The sequence below is a fragment of the Xyrauchen texanus genome, chromosome 41, assembly GCF_025860055.1.
Source record: "Xyrauchen texanus isolate HMW12.3.18 chromosome 41, RBS_HiC_50CHRs, whole genome shotgun sequence".
Lineage (NCBI taxonomy): Eukaryota > Metazoa > Chordata > Actinopteri > Cypriniformes > Catostomidae > Xyrauchen > Xyrauchen texanus.
In genome coordinates, this window is record NC_068316.1 from 14,798,232 (window position 1) to 14,820,180 (window position 21,949).

Sequence of the window (21,949 nt, forward strand, 5' to 3'; positions counted from 1 at the left end):
CAAAGCTCATTTGCATGTGAAAATGATCAGTGGTGAATTGCGATTTTATCACAGGAAAATTGTTAACACACATATTGTTTATGTCTTGTGGCTATAATTTTGAAATAGTGAGTATTTTAACTTTAAAAAATTGGCCCCCTTCACTTGTTTATTTTTTTTTTAAGAAAAGGAAGGGCAAGTCAAAAATGTATTTTTCTGGTAATCAATATTATGCCACAAATGCTGTCAATTGAGCTTAACTTGTACTGACCCGGAATATTCCTTTAAAATAAATTGTGCTTCATTCACAAAAAAAGTACTTTTTGCTAGGTGCAGTTAACATCAAACTATTATGGCCCATGGAAAGTAGGCGGTAAATGAAACTTTAAATTAAAATTCAAAAGAGATGTTTGTGCACATTTTCTATTGTTCATGGCAGCAGTAATTTAAGCATTTAAATAAAGGAGAAACATTTTATAACCGGCCATACATCCAGACACACGGTGTAGTCATACTCATTTTCTGCACTTTAGAGCCCATTTAGGCATCTAGATTGCAGTGGTGCAGCGATATTGGACAGTCCCAGCAGAGTAAACCAGATCGCCTTAGTCTGCTGCATCCTTCACAACCTAGCTGCAAAATCGTGAATTGCGTAGTGCGAATTGTGTTCAGTGCTAAATTTGTGGCCGTATTTGCTCCGTTACCTGATTTGCATAATTCCTTTAGAGAATCACGTGCAAAACAAAACAGACAATGCATGCAAATAAACCACGCTATCAGCAATCTTTGTTCTTCGTGAATTCCCCCCTAAGTGTTCTCCTGCTGTAAGTGCTTGTGTAAATATAAGCATGTGTTGTAGGACCTCTCCCAGTGTGTGACCTGTAAAGAGAAACACATCACTGTGAAGAAGGAGCCACATGAGTCTCTGGGTATGACTGTGGCGGGAGGGCGGGGCAGCAAGAGCGGGGAACTTCCTATCTTTGTGACAAGTGTCCAGCCCCATGGCTGCCTGTCACGTGATGGACGAATCAAGCGTGGTGAGTTATCTTAATTCTTTCCTATGGTGACATATCTTCTCAGCTAAAGGCCAAAACAGCAACTCCAAAGGTTGTTGTTGAGTTAGACACAATTTCTCGTTTGTATCTTTGATGAAGTGCACTAAACCAAGGTTTTCTACACATACTCCGTGTGTCTACTTTTAGCCTGTCTAAGTGCCCTTTGTGTCTCTCGTTGCTCAGGGGATATATTGCTGAGTATTAATGGTCAGGATTTGACCTACCTGAGCCACAGCGAAGCAGTGGGCACACTAAAGTCCAGCGCCGCGTCCTGCTCTGTCCAGTTGAGGGCACTAGAAGTCAGCACTGTGGAAGAGCCCAGCCTAGATGAAGAGCTGCTCCCTCCACATGAAAATGACTATGATGCGAGCTGGTCGCCATCTTGGGTCATGTGGCTTGGACTTCCAAGGTAAGAGCACAGTCATGCAAGAGAAGATTGTGTTGGACTTGTTAAAGGGATAGTTCACCTAAAAATGAAAATTCCCAAGGTTTTTGTTCATGTCATCTTTGATTTGCACTGACACGGATGCAGCATCATTCAAAAGCAATAGTTTTTAAAGTTGCCATTGTAGAAAATCTGTATTCACAATCAGCCATTATTAATTGAATCCATGAGTGAAATAGTCCTTTAACAGGGTGGTTACCTGAGATTAAGCAAGAGTTGGCAGAGTTGGAGATTGCTACTTGTATAGTGTTTTATTGACCTTGACCACCCTTGGTCACTATGAATATTGTCATACTGTGGCAAATTACACGATATTTCTTTTAGTGTCACAGAAAAAAATACGGTTATGAGGGCGAGTAAATAATGACAGCATTTTTGGGTAAAGTATTCCTTTAATCTGATATGTGTGGCACAGAGCTCTGTGGGAAATCATTTGATTAATGAAACAACTGACACAGAGCTATTAGCAAGGTCTTAAACAGGATGTTCTTTTGGAAACGTAGAAAAAAAATATATTTTTTGGACACGGTCTCTTTGTACTCCACTGGGATGCTTAAAAATAGCATTCTCACCTTGCTGAGCACTGATCCAAATAACCCTAAAATAGTCAAAAGCAATTTGGCCAGGACTATCATCATGCCAGGTTTAGATTCACCTACTTTTTTAATCCAAATCTGAATAGAAACATATTTGAAGGGATGGAATGAAGCTATTTTTATTACGTTGACATTGAAAGTGTCTGTAGTGGTGTGTTTTGGATCAGCAGCTTTATGCAGTGGTAACCCATGAGGGGATTATGGCTCTGTCATGATGTAACATCAACAGCTGCAGATTATCATCTGAAGCGTACAACTGTAGATAACTTGCTCCTACCTCATTTCAGCCCAGACTCAGGCTGATACGGCGGGGTCAATGTGTCCAATATCACTCCTACCTTTTCCACTCTGTCCTCCCTTCTCCTTCATCATCCATTCCCTTTGCTTTGGCGCCCTGCTGTCTCCTCTCTTCCTGACATTGTGCCAGATCCTCCCTGTCTGTACCTCTTCTACAGACATGCATCTGTTTCTTTTTGTTTCTCCATCTGTGGTCCTGATTTCTAGCATTAATGACCCTATTTGTCTCAGTTGCTCAATATTAGCTAAGAAAAGGAACATTATTACTATTGTGCATACTTAGGACAGCAAACACCCAGAACATCAGAGCAACCAGGGGCAATTCTAGAGGCAATTTCAATCTTAGAGGGGCTTAGCCTCAAGTGATCTATAATATGTGCACATTTGATGTATACAACTCCATTGCATAGTGTTTTTTTAACTGTGTTTTCATCATTCAAGCCAGCCAGCTAATATTCATTCGGAATATTGTCAATTCTATAATAACACTTATAAAGTTATATAAAATGACCGAAACCGCATGAAGATCCATAGACATAAACAAACCATATATTATACTTTTTACTATTCATTGGCAATAAGTTTCATCTGTCCTAATTATTACTTTTTTTGTTCTGCATTGACATGAAATTGACATTGTTCATATTGACATGAGTTAATCATTTTGCAACTTCTATAGAATAAATTTATATCAAACTCCCCAAAAACCTACAAGAGATGTCACATTTAGCTTGGTCGTTAGTGGAGTGAATTTAATCCACATGATTTTTCTCTGTCTGTCATTAGCTTGTAACTCAAATCTTTTGAATAAGTTTAAAATATTAGCTTAGATTTGTTCATTTTGGCATAATTCGTTCAGTGTCTATTATTGTAAATTATATGGCAGTAGGTTGCAACAAATAAATGTCTTTTATGTGTTTTGAGTGAGAACCACTGATGAAGCATTAAGCCGTTCATGACTAAAACTAATGTAATTATACTTTATTAAAAGATGCACATCTATAGATCTGCTAAGTGACTTCAGCAGTGTGTTTAAGAATCATAAACTTTTTCCTCACAAATGACAACAAAACATATCTATCATTTTGCTAACTGCTGTGCATGCCTGTCAAGCTATACAAATAAAAGAACAATATTAGCCTAAAAATAATGACAAGTTTCAATTACATCTAGATGTCATTGTAATATCATTATCAGTCCCTTTTATAATTCATTCAACCCATTTCTCTCTTGTTAAAAGAGATTACCAAACTCAACAAACAACATTCCTCCTCTCCTTCAGTTGGTCAACAAACACTGATACTCACTTGTTCACGAATTGTCTAGTTAACGCTCAAATGACTAAGTGTAGGGGCATATTTGTTCATTTTAAAGGCCTGCACTCCTTCGGGACTCCCGCAGGACCCCATGTTACTAAGTGCGGTGCAGACCAAGTTTTGATTGCGGTGCGGGCGGGAACACACGGACATGTGCTTGGGAATCGGAAGCAAGAAATGAATCACGGGACGCCCGCAAAATATAAATTACTTTTTATGTTTTTAAGGTTATTTGTGTTATTCTTCTATTGCGCAAGAGCAACAAAAATAAACTATTTACAGGTTCAGGGTTGGTGGCTCATTCATACAAATTCTTCTTCATGCAGCAGAAAGTACCACTCTGAGGCAATGAAGGCGGATCCCTTAGTGCTATAGATGTTAATGCTTTATTAAAGAAAGGTACAAACAAAACTTTGAAACCAACCACAGGTAAATCGGATATTTGGCAATGTGTTAACGAAATGACTTTCTCTCGTTTTTTTTTTACGGGTGGGAACTGACCCTTCAATACACCCTGCATTAATAGCATTTCAGACCAATCCTGTCTTAGCACTGTTGCCCCGTGGCCATTACTCTGACAAGCGTTTTCCTTTTTACAATGAGAGCCTACGGGAGTAATGTGTGTGTGTGTGTGTGTGAGTAGTTTAAAGCGGGATTTTATCTAAATGATCCAAACAATTAAAACTATTTTTGTTGCTGGTCCATTTTTAATAGAGACACTGGGTACTTGGAGAGGATTCACGCAGTATTTTTTACTTCCTTTTCAAAAAATCTTTAAATAAACATTGAGAAGAGCATACTATGGTTTAAAGTGTGTCATTCCTTATTCCCATATGAACAGCGAGGAAACCTACATTTGTTCCAAGGTCAATTAATGCTAATAACTTAACATTAATTCATTTAGGTAGCAATTCGGGTCTTAGTAAGTTTGATAGTAAATAAAGTTCACAGCATCATAGTGAATGTGTTATGAGATGCTATAAGCAGTTCTTTTCACTTACACTAATGTTATGAGGTTTGTAATCTCTATTAAATTAGGATTTTCTCTTTACAAGTGACTGCGATAATCATTTTCTTCAATTCTGATTCACAGTCCCACAAAAATTCCATCCCACACAGACCTCTAATTTACGGTGTCAAACCAATGATATCCTTCTTTATAGCACGAACTCGAATGTTGGCTCCAACTTATTTTAGCTAAACTAGAGTGCTGCCATTATCAACCTTGAATGTGGACCACTTCCGGTATCAGCCACTTCCACCTATTTTAGCTATACAAAAATACTACATTATATTACTGGCTGGCAATATATGTTGTCATATTATTATCATTAATTATGATTTTCATAAACTCATTGGTTTTGAACGCATATATTTTGTACAGTATAATCGCATTTTGCCATTGTTATATCACACTGTTACACAGGCAGAATTAATGAGACAGTCCACACCTCCACAAAATTTACAAACAACCAGCAGAGAGCAGAAAGCTGCTGGGCAAATACTGCTTTAACATTCTTTGCACCAAATTTGCATCATTTCATTTTACGCTCTGTTCTTGTCAGAGAGCATTCTCTATTTCCTAGCGGTGTATAGTAAACAGACACGCATATCTTGCATTCAGCATGGCTTAAGAAACATCGTCTTTGGAAATAAACAAATAAAGGCATCATTAGAGGTTATGCAGGTACATATAAATGGAGGTTTACATTGAGACGAGAAACACTGCATCGTCACAATCTCAGTAAAGTAAGAAGCAGATTTAATTACAGTCTCTTCAATACAACACACAGCAACAAGTGAATGATTTAATTTTTTACTATAAATGCTGAAGATAGAAAATTATCTGACATTAGGCCATCATTCTGCTGTACATCCTGTAGTTGTGTGATAGTTTATATACTTATATCTCTAAATTCTGGTATTATTATCCTTCTATTTATTTACATTTTGGTCAATAACAGTGGAACTTTTACACATTCGCTGGAAATGAAGCTGCTGCTTACATCCACATTGCAAAATAAGGTGGATAGTCCACCTTTACAGGTGGGAAAAGCCACCAAAGCAGTCTCATGCTTCAAACTAGTGCAGTTCTGCCGCTGTTGAAAGAGCTCACAATTGGCGATCACATATTTTTAGGGGGCTGAGAGAGAAATTTAGGTCTAAAGCCCTCCTAAATAGGGTCTAGCAATGCCCTATGATAGCAAAAGACTCAGCAACCACCCAGAACAGCCTAGCAAACACATATCAACACAGCAACAAATGGTCTACACTTATATAGCACTTTTTTAATCTTAGCGGTTTTCAAAGCCCTTTGCACTGGGACTCTGTAATGCAGTTCAATGGAAAGGAGGAGGCGAGAACCGGCTTGACAATATAAATAATAGATTTAATGATAAACTTAAACAAAAGATACAAACACACATGACGGACATGCCCGTAAAAGATCTCTCTCTCCTCCACCATCTTCTGCAGTCGGCCTTTATCCCTCTCAGAGGCTTGATTAGCCTGATAAGGGACCGGGGTGTGTAGAATCACCATCCGGCCCTACACTCCGCCCTGCCACAGACTCATTCACCCATTCACACACATACACAACAATGATGGCAGAGGTGCCATGCAAGGCGCTAGCCTGCCATTGGGAGCAACTTGGGATTCAGTGTCTTGCCCACGGACACTTCGGCATGTAGAGTCATGTGGGCCAGGAATCGAACCGCCAACCCTGCGATTAGTGGCCAATCCACTCTACCACCTGAACCACAGCAGCCCCAACAACCACTCACATCAGCAACCTCATAGCAATGCTCTAGCAACTGCATAGCAACACATACCTCAAGAATACATAGGCAAAACGCTAGCACTACAGTCATTATCCTCAGAAAATGCAAAAATGTGGTTTGTATTTTAAAGGTGCACTCAATAACTTTTGTCTTTTTCATCTTGGACTTACACTAGCGGACACCTAGCGGCTTGGATGCAGCATAATTTAAAATCAATAGTTTTCGGTTTCAGATGCCATTGTAGATATTTAGTCTTCACAGTCAGCCATGATTACTTAAATCAATGAGTGAAAGTGTCAAATAACAGGACAGTTACTGAGATTAAGAAAGTAATTTTCGGCTGTTCATGTGCACCCTCTCTATGTTGGGGTTACTGATATGACAGGAGTCTTCATTTTAATGCAAGTGGTCTTGATTTCCTAATATATATATATATATATATATATATATATATATATATATTACAAAATTACAATTCATGTCTTTGAGTTAAAAAATAACTGAGTGCACCTTTAATGTGTTTATCTTTCCTCTCTCTGGCACTCTGTCACAGCTACCTGCATAGCAGCCATGAGATTGTCCTCCGCAGAAGTCACCCTGGCAGCTGGGGCTTCAGCATTGTTGGAGGTTATGAAGAGAACCACAGCAGCCAGGCATTCTTTATCAAAACTATCGTCCTTGGAACACCCGCTTATTACGATGGCCGTCTAAAGTGAGCAAGCACACAAACAATGACCTAATGCTTTACTGCTAGATGAGACAGCACTTTTCAAGATTACCTTGACTTAAAAAAATAAAAAGCCTCTGGCCATCAGTGTTTCCTGCAGGATTAATTCAGCCCTACTTGGTCAACTGCCCCTACTATATGCTAAACAATTTTGTTTTTTACAATTTTTGGTAGTTATTTCTAATGATGCACTGTGTAATGTTTCCGCCTGAACTCACTAATGCTGTAAACAACCGGTCAGTAATTAGACTAATTTAAATCTCAAAGATCGCAAGTACACTACACAATACAGTAATTGTTTGGACATGGACAGTAACCACTCTGAACAATTTAGTTAGTGAATCATTAAACTGATTCAAGCCAATAGCTCAAGGGTTTTTCATTAAAAGAACTTCATTCAGCTGCCGAATAGCAGTGCAGGAAACACTGCTGGCCATTTGTAAAAGTTAACATTATTCTGCATCACCTCATGGTTTCATTTCTCCCAGGTGTGGCGACATGATAGTAGCAGTTAACAGTCTGTCCACGGCCGGCATGAGTCACTCCGCTCTAGTGCCCATGCTGAAGGAGCAGCGCAGCAGGGTGGCGCTAACCGTGGTGTCCTGGCCAGGAAGTCTGATATAGCCCCACACGGGTACCATGCCTCACCACAGACTGCTCTCATGTGTTCTAATGGCCCCTTGTTCTACTTTCTGCCACAGAGGCACCATACTGTCAAGCCAGAGTCAGAAATTGAATGCTTTACTTGATGCTGAATAAACCAGGCCTTAGAAAACCTGCCACACCCCTTCTGGAGAGCAGCCTTAAGGTCTCCCATCACCATGCCAATCACCAGTTCACTCTACCAGAGGTTTTATATACAGGCCCTCTCTAAATGTGAGTTTTGTTTGTGTAAAGAGACCGAACAAAAGTGTATGTGTACAAAGTATGAATGTGCCCAGCGGTTTAATAAATCTTTCCCAGTGAGGACATGAGATGAGGCTCTGTTTGTGTGTACAAATGATTTAGAACTGTATAAATCCCCTTATAATCAGATTTGGTAAGGCCTTTTTACTGTGATAATCCTATCAAAGTCCACAGTTAAAACCTTCTAGAGACTTAAATGGCATGCACTTAAAATGCTTTTTGAAATCTTAAAGATTAGCAGCCATGTGTCATCATGGATGCTTAGTATTTACTACATCAAACTGACATCCCTTTCTGTTCTCATTTGGCTCAAAGAGTGCAAGCTTAATATAAGAGTTTAACATGAACCTAGTTTCTCTTCCACCATGATTAACTTTATTCACCACAAAACAAGAGTTGCAGCAGTGATTGTTTATTTCATAAAGTGACAAACTGAAAATGATCTACAAACAGAATTCAGGAGGAAAACATGGGACAAAGAGGCTTTCCAAAAAAAAAAAAAAAAAAAAAAAAGCCTAAGTCACTGGTTTCTGTGATGTAGCCTTGTTTAAGGAGACATTTTGCAGACGCTGAGACAGTTTAGCTGCATCCAACAGCTTAGTCTTGGAAGCCTTCTTGTGGGGCGTTGTTTTTGGCTTCTGTAAGAAGATCAAACTCATCTGTGCAACATCTACATGCATACATACCTTGGTGCACATGTATCAACTTACCTGAAGTTTTGTCTTTTGGGGCTTATGGACCACAGCATGCCGTTTCAAGCTTTCCTTTTGAGGAAAAAAAAAAAAGTCATAAAGTTGGAATCTTTATAATTTTTAATGAGAACTCGTCTATAATTAATTATAGCTAGTCTCCCAGTGGAGAAGTGCCTAAAACCCCTTTAAAACCCAGCAAACCATAACACCATGACCATTGCAAAATCACTGGTTTGGCCGTTTTTCCTTTTTCAGAACGGTAACCTTACTAGATTACACAACTGACCTCCATCGCAAAGGCTTTACCGCAGCCTGCAAAAGAGCAAGTGAAAGCACGCTTTCCCTCATGGAAGTCTAAAATGTGGTTCTGGAGGTTAAAGTATGTAGTGTAGCACTGCTGACAACCCTCCCTAGTGCATTTAAACCGCCGCCTTTCCTCGGAGTGAACCGATTGTTTGTGCTTCTGCAGAATCCAGTCACAGTGGAATATCTTCTTGCATTGATCACATGGCAGAGTTTCTGTAAGCAAAAAGAGGAAACTTAAATTCAAACAAAACACCGAAATTACAAAGCAGTAATGCGCATGTACCTCTGTGCTCTGCCTTTTTGTGATTCTGATACTCTGACCAAGTCCTTCCTTTGAATGGACAGTCCTCCTCAGCACATGGGTAACCTTTCATTTTTAGGAAGCAATAGCAAAAAAATTTAAATATAGGAAAACTAAGCCTTGTTTGAAAAAAAAAAAATCTGATGTTTATGGCTGAGAGGGAGGAGTTACCTTTATGTACTTTCCCATGTCGTTTTAGAGCATTAGGGGAAGCATATTTCTTGCCACACCATTCAAAGTCACATCTGTAATAAGCATTTATGAGCAAATAGTTAGGATACAAAAACCACACCGAACCCAAAATACATTTAGGTCCTATTAAAATAACACTTACTGAAAGGGTAATTCATTTGTGTGCTCGCATGTGTGAATCATCAGTTGCCTTTTCTTATGGAACTCCTTTCCACAGCCTTCATGGTTACACTAGAAAACATTGTAATAACACTCAGGCTATGCAAAAACAAACATTGTCGCTGAAATTATAATTGGCACATTAGATAAATTTATAAAGCTGAAACCAAATTTATAATAAATTCTTTAAAATGAATTTAAAAAAAGTGAGAAAAACAATTTAAGTCCTTTAACCTTAAATCTCCACTTTTGATTTTTGGCGATTCAAATTTTTTGTGCATAGGATATAAAAATAAAAAGATTTAAATATTGATCCATTTCTCATCCACACCAATCATATCACTTCTGAAGACATGGATTTAACTGGAGTCATATGGATTACTTTTATGTTGCCTTAATATGCTTTTTGGACCTTCAAAGTTCTGCCACCATTTACTTGCATTGTATGGGCATACATAGCGGAGATATACTTCCAAATCTGTGTTCAGCAGAAGAAAGTCATATACATCTGTGATGGCATGAGGGTGAATAAATGAGAATTTATTTTTGGGTGAACCATCCCTTAAAACAATTTTAAGAGAAATGTAGGAATAAGACAAGTTCTTTAAACAAAGGGACAGACTGTTCCATTTAGAAAGCCCTCTGTCAAATTGCAATTGGCCAAAAGACATCCCAAAAAAAAGAAGGTATTTGAAGAGCTTGTGTAGTGGTGACCTGGAAGCTATACTAAACTGTTCTGGAAGCAGTCCTTGTTTGAATAAAAGTTAACTTTTTGGGCATTTATATTTCATTTACATTGAGAAAGTGTAGTCTCTGAACCAGTATTTGGGAGCTCACTTGATAAGGAGTGAGCATTCTAACCTTTTTTTTTTTTTTTTTTTTTTGCAGAAGATGCAGGCACCAGGCAGCATAAAGTTTTACTAGCCCAGATTTATTTAATCTATTCTAAAAGAATAGATTAAATAAAAGAATAGATTAAACGCTATAATTTAAAATGGACTCACCACATAGTTCCTTTGTTTGTTGTGGTGAACATGAGCGATGTGGTTCCTCAAGCTGCCAGACGTGGAGAACGCATCTGAACATCCGCTGACTGAGCACCTTCAACGGTATAAAACAGGTGATCAGCAAAAACATGTCTGAGGAGGAATGAAAAGCAACATCAGGGTCCAAACACATCATACTCAATAAATGCCATGTTGGTAGGCCGCTCACTAGTTTGAGACATTGTCAGTTGTGTACTCACAGGTAGGGCTTCTCCCCACTGTGGATCAGCTGATGTCGGGTGAGCTCGTAACGGGTGCAAAAGCTCTTGTCGCAGCTTCCACAAGCAAAGGGCCTCTGATAAATCGTAAAAAAAATAATGTTTTTACCGCGTGCGAATAATTAAGCAAATCGAGCAAAAACGTTTGAAATATAAACAATATGCGTGTGAGGTAGAAAAACTGGGTTACTCACCAGCCCCGTGTGTTTGCAATAATGCGCTTCCAATCTCCACAACTTGGAAAATGTCGCTTTACAGTTGCCGAAAGAGCATAAGAAGTGTTTATTTGGGTGTTGTAGTCTTTCACCCATTTTGTCTTGTTTTACAGCGGCAGGTCGATTTTCGGCCTACTACGCAGTGTATTGTTTGGCTACTTTTTATTGTGAGCGGAATGTACCACCCGTAGTCCATTGACAGCTGCTTATTTAGTATTTCTCGAAAGAAACGAAATAAAGTCGCGAAATTGACATGGATTCTGCCAGTTTACTTAAAATAATGTATTAAATAATGGTGAAAGATGGAGCGCAATTGTTTTATGGGTTTAACTCACTAATAATTGTGATCGTGTTATCACAGGTACTTGGCTTACCCCTCATTTGAATAGACCTACCTGTATACGTCACACGATTGACACATGACGTCACATCATTAGGACTTTCCAACTTGTTAGACCGAAGGATGTTTGGTTAAAATTTGTCTTTGAAAAGTATTATTGTTGTGATATAAAAAATGCATGTCCCTATACAATTGCGAACAAGAGGATGGAATATGTGGGAAACTATTCTGTAAATGGTTTTGTGCTGATCTTTATTGCAGCCTTTCTTATTTCTTTTTTATTTCTACACTGAAAAAAAAAAATTTTTTTAACTTGTAAAAAGTGTCAAGTTTATTGGAGTACTTTCTACAACTCAATACCGTGTTGGTCTTTCTACTTCAAAAAGTGACATATAATTCAGTTTGTTACTTGGTGTTTTCTTGTATTTTTTCGGGATCAGATCAATACGTAAATTTAAATGGAAAAACCAAAGTAATATTTACACTGATTATACACTGATGCAAAAAACTGCCAAACGCAAGTAAAATATAGGATACACAACTAGGTAATAACTGCACATGCGCACTGACATCACATTTGGCGCTCAGAAAAGAGACGGTTGAACAGGCAAGTTGTCCAACGAAAATCTCTTCACCTTCATTTATCCCTTTCAACTATGGTAAGTGGTTGCCATTTGAGAAAAAAATATTAGCTAAAGACATTTAGTAACGTTTGCTGGCTTAAGGCGGTCGGACATTGACTAGAATTTAGGAAACGGCACAAGTATCAAACACAAGGCACGTTGAAGCAGTTCACACTAAAGTCACCAATGTTTCCCCCTTCTTCACGAATGATCAACGCTAGAGTAAATAATCTCTCATGTTCATATTTAGGTCAAATTTAATGGAAAATATGCGAGTTGAGCTCGTGGCGCGGCAGAAATTTGAGCGGCCTCCGGAGTCGGACCTGGACGCCGTCAATCGTTTTTATTTTATAACGTGCCATGTCGTCCACTACACGTCAGATGTGCAACGACCTTTATTTTATTTTCTACAGTCCTGGAGTGAGCTGCAGCGGCGCTTACAAGCGTTATCTTTTAGTGATGGGTCGTTAAAAGATTCGTTTATTTTGAACGAATCTTTTATATGACTCAGGAGTAACGAGTTGTCTCAAAGTGATTCGTTCTTTTTATGTGTTATATGATTATATAATTTAATATATGTAATTATATGATCACGCATGCGTTACATCCTTTCGTTCAATAACTAATTTAATTCTACCGGAAATAATTTCGGTCTCCAATACAGAATATATGCGGCTGTCATGTGACAAATGAACTAGAGACTCTTAACGGAATAGGGACTCAGGAGGTGAACTAATAATTTCTGTTTCCTGTACAAATGATTAGTGCAACTTAGGAGTTTTTTCAGTCTTGAACGAAATGTTGCGCATGCGTGGTCACAAAAAAAAGAAAAGAGAATCACTCTCTGAGACCGCTCGACGGACCAGAAGACGCCGTTGAGTGGTGAATTAATCATTAATTTTTCTCATTTGTCTTTGGCTGCATTATAATAATTTCGGATATGATCGAAGTTTACGTGAGTAGATGTGCTGGGGGGGAATTAGGCTATTGAAATTTAAAATTTCACTCCGCTCAAATTAACAAAATGACTTAAATAAAGTTTCGTTCATTTTGCTTACCGATATTCAAAGATCCAAGTCAGTAGAACGATCCGATCTTCCCATCACTATTATCCATTTATGTTTAATGGATAACGTTTGCAAACGTGGCTCTTCACGCACATGGATAACCGATTGCACCATGCCGATTAAAATTACCAGGTTAAGACGATACCAAGTTCAACTATTAAAGGGATAGTTCACCCCCCAAAAAAATAAAAATTGTCATAATTTCCTCAAACTCACATTGTTCAAACCCTGTATGACTTTCTTTTTTTTCTGTGAAACACAAAAGAAGGTATTTTGAGAAATGTCTCCTGTGTTGTTTTTGTCCATACAATGGAAGTCAATGGGTGCCAATGTTGTTTGGTTACCAACGCTCTTCAAATTATCTTTTGTGTTAGGGTCATACAGGTTTGGAATGACATGAGGGTGAGTGAATGAAGAGATTTTTCATTTTTGGGTGAACTATCCCTTGAATATGACCGTGTGTCGTTGTCGAACAAAATGCGCCGTGCAGTGTAGTGGAGCCCTCCACAGAACGTATAAGTGGAATGTCATACATACATAAACTACATATGACAGAAACCGTATGAGTTGTATGACATTATCACGGCACTCGCAAGCTGTGTAGAATCAGAACTGCCGATGCTCAGTGTCTGAACAAATCACCTTTTTTTTATTTTTGTCGGATCGCACAGTGAATTGTAATTTATTTAAAGCAGCCTCAATCGTCTTGCAGTTTAGTCAGAATCAATTTGCGCATAGTCTGATAGTTTTATTCCAGTAAAACAATAATGGGATGCCTTAGAAGACAGAACAAAAACATCAGAGGATCGATTAAGTGTATATTTCTTACAATCAAATTAATCAAAACCCGAAAATGCATTTTATGCATTAATATTGTGTATGCAATGTTTTGTCAGGAATAGCTGCACAACAATTTATATATCCATTCCATAGATTGAGGATTCACCATTTAGTTGAAGCAGCATATTCAAGGTAAGTTGACCACAAACACTCACTCTACTACATGTACAATACTGATTAAATTGACAGTACTGTACAGATTTAGATAGTTAGACAGACAAACATGACACAGTCTCTATATTTTTTCTTTCCCCCTAGGTGACATGTCATGAGATGGGTGTGTAAAAAGGCCGTCAGCTTGCTTACCCAGAGCTGGCGGTGAAAAGTTAGGAAGGAAAAAAATCAAAGACTACAAATGTAAAGGTTACCCCCAAAGGCATGAAAAGGGCCAAGAAGGCTGAAGTAAACTACTTGCCACCTTTTACATTTAGAGAAACTGAGGTTAAAAAAGTAAAATGTATTTAAAAAAAATATATATTAATAATAATAAAGTCTGCTACCAAATTTAAATGTGCACATCATTTTGATTGTCACTGTAATACATGACATTTTGTTTTAATCTTTGTCTTAGGTCAAGGATGAGTTCAGGAGGATAACCACTTCACCTGGAGCAAACCGTTTTGGGGAAACTGGACTTCTATACTCCTAGCCATATTTGAGATGAAGGGTGGGGTTGCAGGCACAAAAATAAGAAGCGTGCTGGATTCATTCAGTCAAGTAAAGTGTAAAAGTTTAATAATTGCACTTAGATTCTGTGTGATCTTTTAGAATTTTGGTTTTCTTGACAGGGAAAAACATATGTTATGTATAGGGATACAAATTTTAGGAAAATTACTTAATCAACAATCATTAATGTTAATAAATACAAATTGTTTAATTATTAACAATAAACTGTAGGTGGAGAACGGCTCTCTATTGGTGATGGGGAATTTCCCCCATTCACTCTCTGGGAGAACTAACATGATTGTTGGTGTTGATGGTACAGGAAGAACGTGAGATCAGCAGTGGTTTTTTTTTTTTTTTTTTTCTTGTTTTACACATTATTATGGTATATGCTGTATATATAATGTTCATCAATAGACAAATTAAGTGAATGATGTGTAGAGGCAGTCTTGTCTCTAACTGTTGGCTAGATCAATAAGCTTTATCGATCAAATTATTAACAACAAATAATCAATCATCGATTATTCATCAACATTCCTAGTTAACCTACCATCTGAGGGTTCTGACATCTTGCTGCTTCTTGTCTGTAGATACATGTAAAAGCACACAGTTATTCATGACATTAACTGACTTATGTTTTTAACAGCAACACGAAAGGTAGGCAAGATGCTATTATCCACTGCCTCATCTTTCTGGGAGAATCATCTGAGGAGCTCATCAAAGACTACCAGGTAAATTTTTACATTACTTCTTATTTCTTCTATGATTTCAAAAATAGTTGTGTACATTCTGAACAGCTTGTCTGTGGAGACTGTAAGTTTCACCCACTGAATCACTTCATGCACAAAGACAACATGCAATATATTGGACAGTATATTGACCATTTCACATTTATGTGTATTTGATAGGATGTCAGCAAAGACATAATCAAAGATGGATTTGCTGAACATGTGATGAAGATCATTGTACTTTGCAGCACTGCAGCAGAAGGCTCCACTCCAGCCGATGTGATCAGTCATTGAGGGAACTGAGGTGCTGGTTGGATGTAAAAAAATCTCACAAATGCGTGTCTGGGTTTAATTTACTCCTTGAACTTCAACTATTCCTCAAAGCTGAGAAGCACATTTTAAGTGTTTCAAAAGATCTTTCTTGAGCTGGATGTTCTAAAATGTTCTCCAAAAGTTCACTCTTTGCACACTAAGCTACTAATGTAAGTCTGTTAGTTGTGGACACTCAATATTTGCACTTTAACACTTTGTATTTGTTCCTTTGTATGTAGATGTAAAGGCAGATATATCCAGATATAGGTTCTCTGAAAAAAGATGTAAAAGTGATGTGGACAGATTGTTGTTTTATTCTACTCTTTCTCTTATCCTTTGACCAAAATAGTAATGTATTTAAAGATACATTTATTACTGTTTTTTACACAGTTTTTAAAAAATGAATTAAAAATATTTGTATGTAAAATGTTGTCTGTCAATTCATGTTATTTGCTTTTGTTCAGATATTATTAAACGCAGTATAATTATTAATACTAAACAAATGAATACAACTAATGTTAAAAAATATTGTTAAAAGTTAAGTTAATATTACTTTGGCATTTCAAAAAGATAAATATGACTTGTTAGTAAAAAATATATTGAATTGCTAGTACATTTAGCTGTCTTCATGGCTTAATTCAATTCTACATGGCTTGAGTAAAGTGTACAAACTAAGAGTCAGTAAAATTTACTTGAAGCAGAGTATTAAAAAGTTAAATTTACTTGAGAATTTCTATTTAAAAGCCTCAAAGAATTGTGTGTAACCTTTACTTGAAATTAAGCTCTGTTAAATTTACTAGCAATTTCTGCGTGGAAATTGTTTCCTAGGTTTTTTCTAGTAAACCCCACTCCACATTTTATCAGTGTATATTACTTTTGTGAAATAAGATGTTATAGATATTTAGCCTATTTATTAGTTGAATATCCATTAGTTGCCTTAGTGTCCGTATTTCCCTCTAAAACGCATCTGATCTGGGTCATTTATTATCCTAAACACCGACTAGTCGTTCAAACAGCCGACCGAGAAGTCGATTATGAAAATTGATAGGTTTGCATGTCCTTAGCAGAGTTATCAGTAATGTATATACTTTTCTTCTTTTTTCCCCTATTTATTTTTTATTAATTTAAATCTACATCCTGTCATTTTCCTTAATTTGGAACCATGCGGATATGGGTAATTGTTACTGTTACTATGGTGCCTTGATCAGTACATTAAAACAAATGTTAAAAAAAAATTTGAAGCAGCTGCATACACTGATGGAATACAAAATGGAAAATTGTTGTTTTTGTTGGCATTCATTATGTGAAATATCAAAAGAAAGACATTGTTTTTATTTGCTGTGTCTTTTTGTTTTATCAAACTTATGATGCATCACTTTTTGTTTATTTTGTATGGTGATTCACATGTGGTCTGACACCTGATAAACACAGAGTGACTGTTCACCTTCACAGACTTGTGATCGAGACTGAAGGTCTTTAGGCTTGACTGACAGAGATTTATGTGGATATTAAACTGTCAGTGGTGGCTCCATTCAAGCCTGTGTATGAATGTATCTGTCTGAGAGTGTTTAAAAGACTGCCTGGCTCCATCCATCATATACACACGTGGAAGTTACTGCCCTAATTTTGGTTTATCAGTCACCAAATACGGCTCACTGATATGTATGATTTACAACAGCCATGATCCATAGCTCTCATTCTATAGTTATGTGTCCCAAGGTGATCCTGTTCTACTTCAAAATCAGCGATGCATACTGTAAATTATTTCTTATTTCCCGCCTGCTGCCCTTTGCCCCAAGGCAAGATTTTTATTATTTTCCTTGCATGCTGAAAAGTGTATAGCAGTGACCTGATCCATAACTTCAGAGTATCAATTACTCATAAGGCTAAATTGCAGACCTCATATTTAAATAATTTAAGGCTAAACACAACCAAAATCTAACACTGATTATTATAGTCTGCAGAAAACAGGGAATAGCTTTCATTCCTCATCAAAAAGACTTTGATGCCTTTGTTAATCCTATAAATCAGAAAAAATATTGTAACATCAACATATGAATTGTAATAACAACTAATGATGATTATTCTTATGATGTTTCCATGTTTACACATTTTTTAAATGTGCAAGTTTTATACATTTGTGTACTTAGTGAGTCTGCCGTATTTTCCTTTATTTAAATAGTCTTTCATACATACTTTCATTATCATTAATGATAATGCTAAATGATATCCAGTTTTTAACACCAACGTTTTTCATTTAAAGGAAACTTTTACCTTTTTTCAGGCAAATTTTAGAACAAAATAAAGGCTGTTAATCATTTATATCAAATACTTAAATTGAATCAAATTGTCACCCATAACTAGACAGGCCTAAAATAAATTATTACAAAATATCTAAAATGTTAGATAAAAGATGAAGAAACTCTGTAATGAGGACTTCACTACTGGTATAATATTTATACTATTATCAATGGAAACATATAAATGTGTTCCCCTCCGCTACGCCCTTGAGTCAACCAATGGAGCTGTGGGTGTACATATAACAAAAAAGTTTGGGGCTTCAAGTGGGCCCTATATCAAACTCATTCAGACACAGCAAAGAACATGATCACCATACCTCTTCCTTCATATTATCTGGTCTTGCAGTGTCCCAACCCTTCCAATGTTTGGGACTGATCAATAAAGCTGTCTCTGTATCTGTATGGCCATAATCTGTCTTGATAAGCACCAACAAGCAAAAAGACAAACACTAGCTCGTAGCCAAACAGTGTGTTGGTGCTGACTGGATGCCTTAAGTCTCCCATTTGAGCCTGATTTCGCAACCTCTGTGAGGTTTCAAAAAGAGATTGTGGTAGGAGAAGACAACATGATGTCTAGTTGTACTGCCTCTGTATACCATGTTTGCTTGTCTCTCTGGCTGAAAGAGTAAAGTTAATGTATAACAATGGAGGTCGATACGGCTGCCGCACTACTTGACTGCCTAAATCTCTGAGTGTCAAACAGGGATGATTAAGGACCCTCTGTTGCATGACTTGCTTCTGCCCACTCAGCTACATTCCTTTTTTCTCTCTACCTCTTCTGTGTCTGTTTACTCAGTTTTATTCAGTTTATGAGTCAGAGCTCTGCAACACTTCAGACATCAACATGTGCCAGGATACTCAAGAAACACAATTCAAGCGTAAAGGAATTAACCAAAATGACTTTGCTGAAGTGTGTAATTTCTGCGACACTTCTTGCAAAAATAATCACTGTTTTCAAAAAGATTCTTGAACACTCCCCCTGTCTGCCATTGGTTGTACAAACAGATAGGACCGCCCCAATTTCACTGCATTGGCTGAGCCGGTGTCAGCTTGGATATTCTGCTCCAACAAACAGAGTAATGTTTTAATAGTGCCAGAGCATTACACTTTTAGGTGAAATCAACTAAAATGGTTTATTTCTAAAGTTGTCAAATATTAAGGGGCTGTCACACTACACTTCATGCTCCTTTTACTCCCATTCAAATGCATCCGAATGTGGGAGACAAGAAAAACAACCTCACACGAAGACATTTTGTACTACGTTGCGTACCAAAGTTAGAGAGGACGCGTGACCAAAAGAAGATGTCACATGCAAAAGAAGACGTCACATGCTGTCCTCTTGGCTCAATACAAAGAACACATATTTTAAAGCTGCATGTTTTATTGTTGCAGAAAAGTGAGTAGACAATATATGTTAACATTTTTAATATAATAATATTTGTTATTTGTGATGTATAATTTACTTACACCAGAAGTCCTCCTACATGACATAATATCTCGGTCCGTTGCGTTGTGTGAAAAAAATGACCGCCCCTTTAAGCTGGGATATGAGAAAGAACTGTAACATGATCACAAAGAAAATCAACATGCTGCTTCCGATTTTTTATGTAGCCTGAAATCGACCCCATTCTGCCAAATTATTGCTAAGCGTAAACCCCCATCAGACATTTTTGCATCAGTTCACAAATTATACATTTTCCTTTGGCGCTACCGATAGCATGTTGCACGTGCAATCTGTAAGGCAAAATTCTTGTCCCGCGGAAACAAGGAAGTAAACGCATTCACATAAAACAATGCTGATCGCCATTCATAGGTTACATTTTTGCTCAAAATTTTTGGTTGACAGATGAGGTTTGGGTTAGGGAGTAGGGTTAATACGTTTTGGTTTAATATATTATAAATCGAAATTTATGATATTGCATATGTTACAGTCAGGGTCACCGATTGAATTCACAAAGATAAAATTACAAAGATGGGCCCCATGCCCCATACACTGGGGGTGTGAAGTGTAAAGACGTGTGGATCTGGAACAACATTCCTGGCTGTTCTAAAATCTTTAACCTCAAAAATCTTAAAGATGTGAAGATCCAGTCTGCCTCTTGGAGCTATTGACACTTGTATAGTCAGTGTTAATCAACAGCAACTTGACTACACAGGGAAATTCCATGCCATTGTAGCTCTTTCAACATCTTTGTAGTGATCATTATAGGGCACCATGTCACTTGTTGATTGATACTATTGATTGTAACCTCGGCAAAACCTCATCACCTTCATCCCAATCCTTACAAATATCTAACAACAGCATGATAGCAGAGGCAGCGGATAGGCATAGCATACAATGAGGTTATCTAGTCATCCTCACATTCTCACAGCCATGCAATGACCTATCAGATTATCTGACTACTTCCCAGACCTGTGTGTCCCCTGATGACAGAATGAATAGACTATGCAGCAGGACATATTCTGCATCATAATAACAGATCATCTAAATCAAGTAGTTTAGCTGTAATGTAGATGTGCTGATATGTCTAATAGTTCTGTGGTTTAAGGCTACTTCAAAACTGAACTTGTTCAAAGTATTATGCTATTAAAGAGAATATGAAAACATATTTATAGTGGAGACCAGGGCTAGTTGGAGAAGTTATCACAAGGTCTCAGTTTTTCAAAAGTTTTAAGTCAAAAGCAGTAGGCTATTTGGACAAACATTGGTTTGATAGATTTATCTTACCTTTTCCATTTTTGCTGTTTCATGAATTGTGTTTTGTAATTGATTTGTATATATGCATATATAGGCTGTTTAACCTTAAACGTGACAACTTGCCCCATTTAGATGACAACATGACCCTCTATTGTCACTAAAGGTCAACGTAAGACTCAATTTATCTCACTAGCATCCTGGGTAATGAGGGGACGTTAAAACCAAATGCGTTTTTGCGTCTGTCTGCTCTGCGTTGTTTTTTAAACTGTTTTCTATAAAAACATTGCGTCGTCGTTTTAAAAAATATATATTTTTTTTAGATCAGGTTAAAAAAAAGTTCATTTTTAAAAGCTCGTCTCAAGGCACGTGCGTTCCGCTGCGTTTAACTTTGTATATGGCAAAAACACGTTCGGTCTGAGTCACAGTGGAGACGTTAAATTAACCCTTGTGTGACCTTCGGGACATTTTTGTCTTTTTCTTTTTAGTTTTTTTCGATCATTTTGGCTGTGTTAATGCCAATGGTATACATTTTTGCCAAAGGTGTGTATTTGTGGGAATTTTGATATTTCAAACTCAGTTCTATAATACATCTACAGTACTCTGTCAGTAACGGTCCTAGCTTGTTTGGCGCCTGCAGCCTCGTGCCGCCCATTCCTACATCCGCCAATGCACACCGAGTACACAAAATAGTTACACTCAGGACAAAAATGTCCCCATTGAAACCCATTAAAACTGCAATATTTGATCCCAGTGCCACTAGAGCTTAAAATCACGAATGCTTTGATATTATGCTTTCATTCCATATTCAAAATGTTTATTTTTATTTTTCCATCAGATGGCGCCATTTTCCTCATATGGAGCAAATACATGCTTTTTCCTATTTTCTGTTTGCTGTATTATAGAACACTGCAGGCCAATCTAATAAATGATGTTGCTCAAATTACGTGGGTGTGTTGGTGTGGCTGTATTTAGAAATGTGTGTGTGTGTGTGTGTGTGTGTGTGTGTGTGTGTGTGTGTGTGTGTGTGTGTGTGTGTGTGTGTGTGTATTATTAGCCCGAAATGTTTGATGTTGTGGGGACATTTTGTCTGTCCCCATGAGGAAAACCGCTTATAAATCATACTAAATTATGTTTTTTGAAAATGTCAA

General features: G+C 37.4%; 2 protein-coding genes across 3 annotated transcripts in view; one reads left to right on the forward strand and one right to left on the reverse strand.

The window, feature by feature from the left end:
- LOC127634685 (ligand of Numb protein X 2-like) overlaps nucleotides 1-8,162 on the forward strand; it is a 31,815-nt gene extending 23,653 nt beyond the window's left edge. For both annotated transcript variants that reach the window (XM_052114332.1, XM_052114333.1), the window contains 4 exons: nucleotides 839-1,016; nucleotides 1,218-1,443; nucleotides 7,022-7,180; nucleotides 7,684-8,162. In XM_052114332.1, the coding sequence (XP_051970292.1) occupies nucleotides 839-1,016; nucleotides 1,218-1,443; nucleotides 7,022-7,180; nucleotides 7,684-7,819 (699 nt within the window). In that variant the 3' untranslated portion in view covers nucleotides 7,820-8,162. The remainder of the gene's footprint in view (nucleotides 1-838; nucleotides 1,017-1,217; nucleotides 1,444-7,021; nucleotides 7,181-7,683) is intronic.
- Nucleotides 8,163-8,616: 454 nt separating this feature from the next.
- Nucleotides 8,617-11,326, reverse strand: LOC127634136 (transcription factor IIIA-like). The gene is made up of 9 exons (XM_052113535.1): nucleotides 11,210-11,326; nucleotides 10,998-11,092; nucleotides 10,756-10,852; nucleotides 9,735-9,823; nucleotides 9,572-9,645; nucleotides 9,383-9,466; nucleotides 9,080-9,312; nucleotides 8,812-8,865; nucleotides 8,617-8,739 (listed from the first exon to the last, which is right to left on the reverse strand). The coding sequence occupies exons 1-9, from the start codon at nucleotides 11,324-11,326 to the stop codon at nucleotides 8,617-8,619; spliced, it is 966 nt and encodes a 321-aa protein (XP_051969495.1).
- Nucleotides 11,327-21,949: the final 10,623 nt, after the last annotated feature.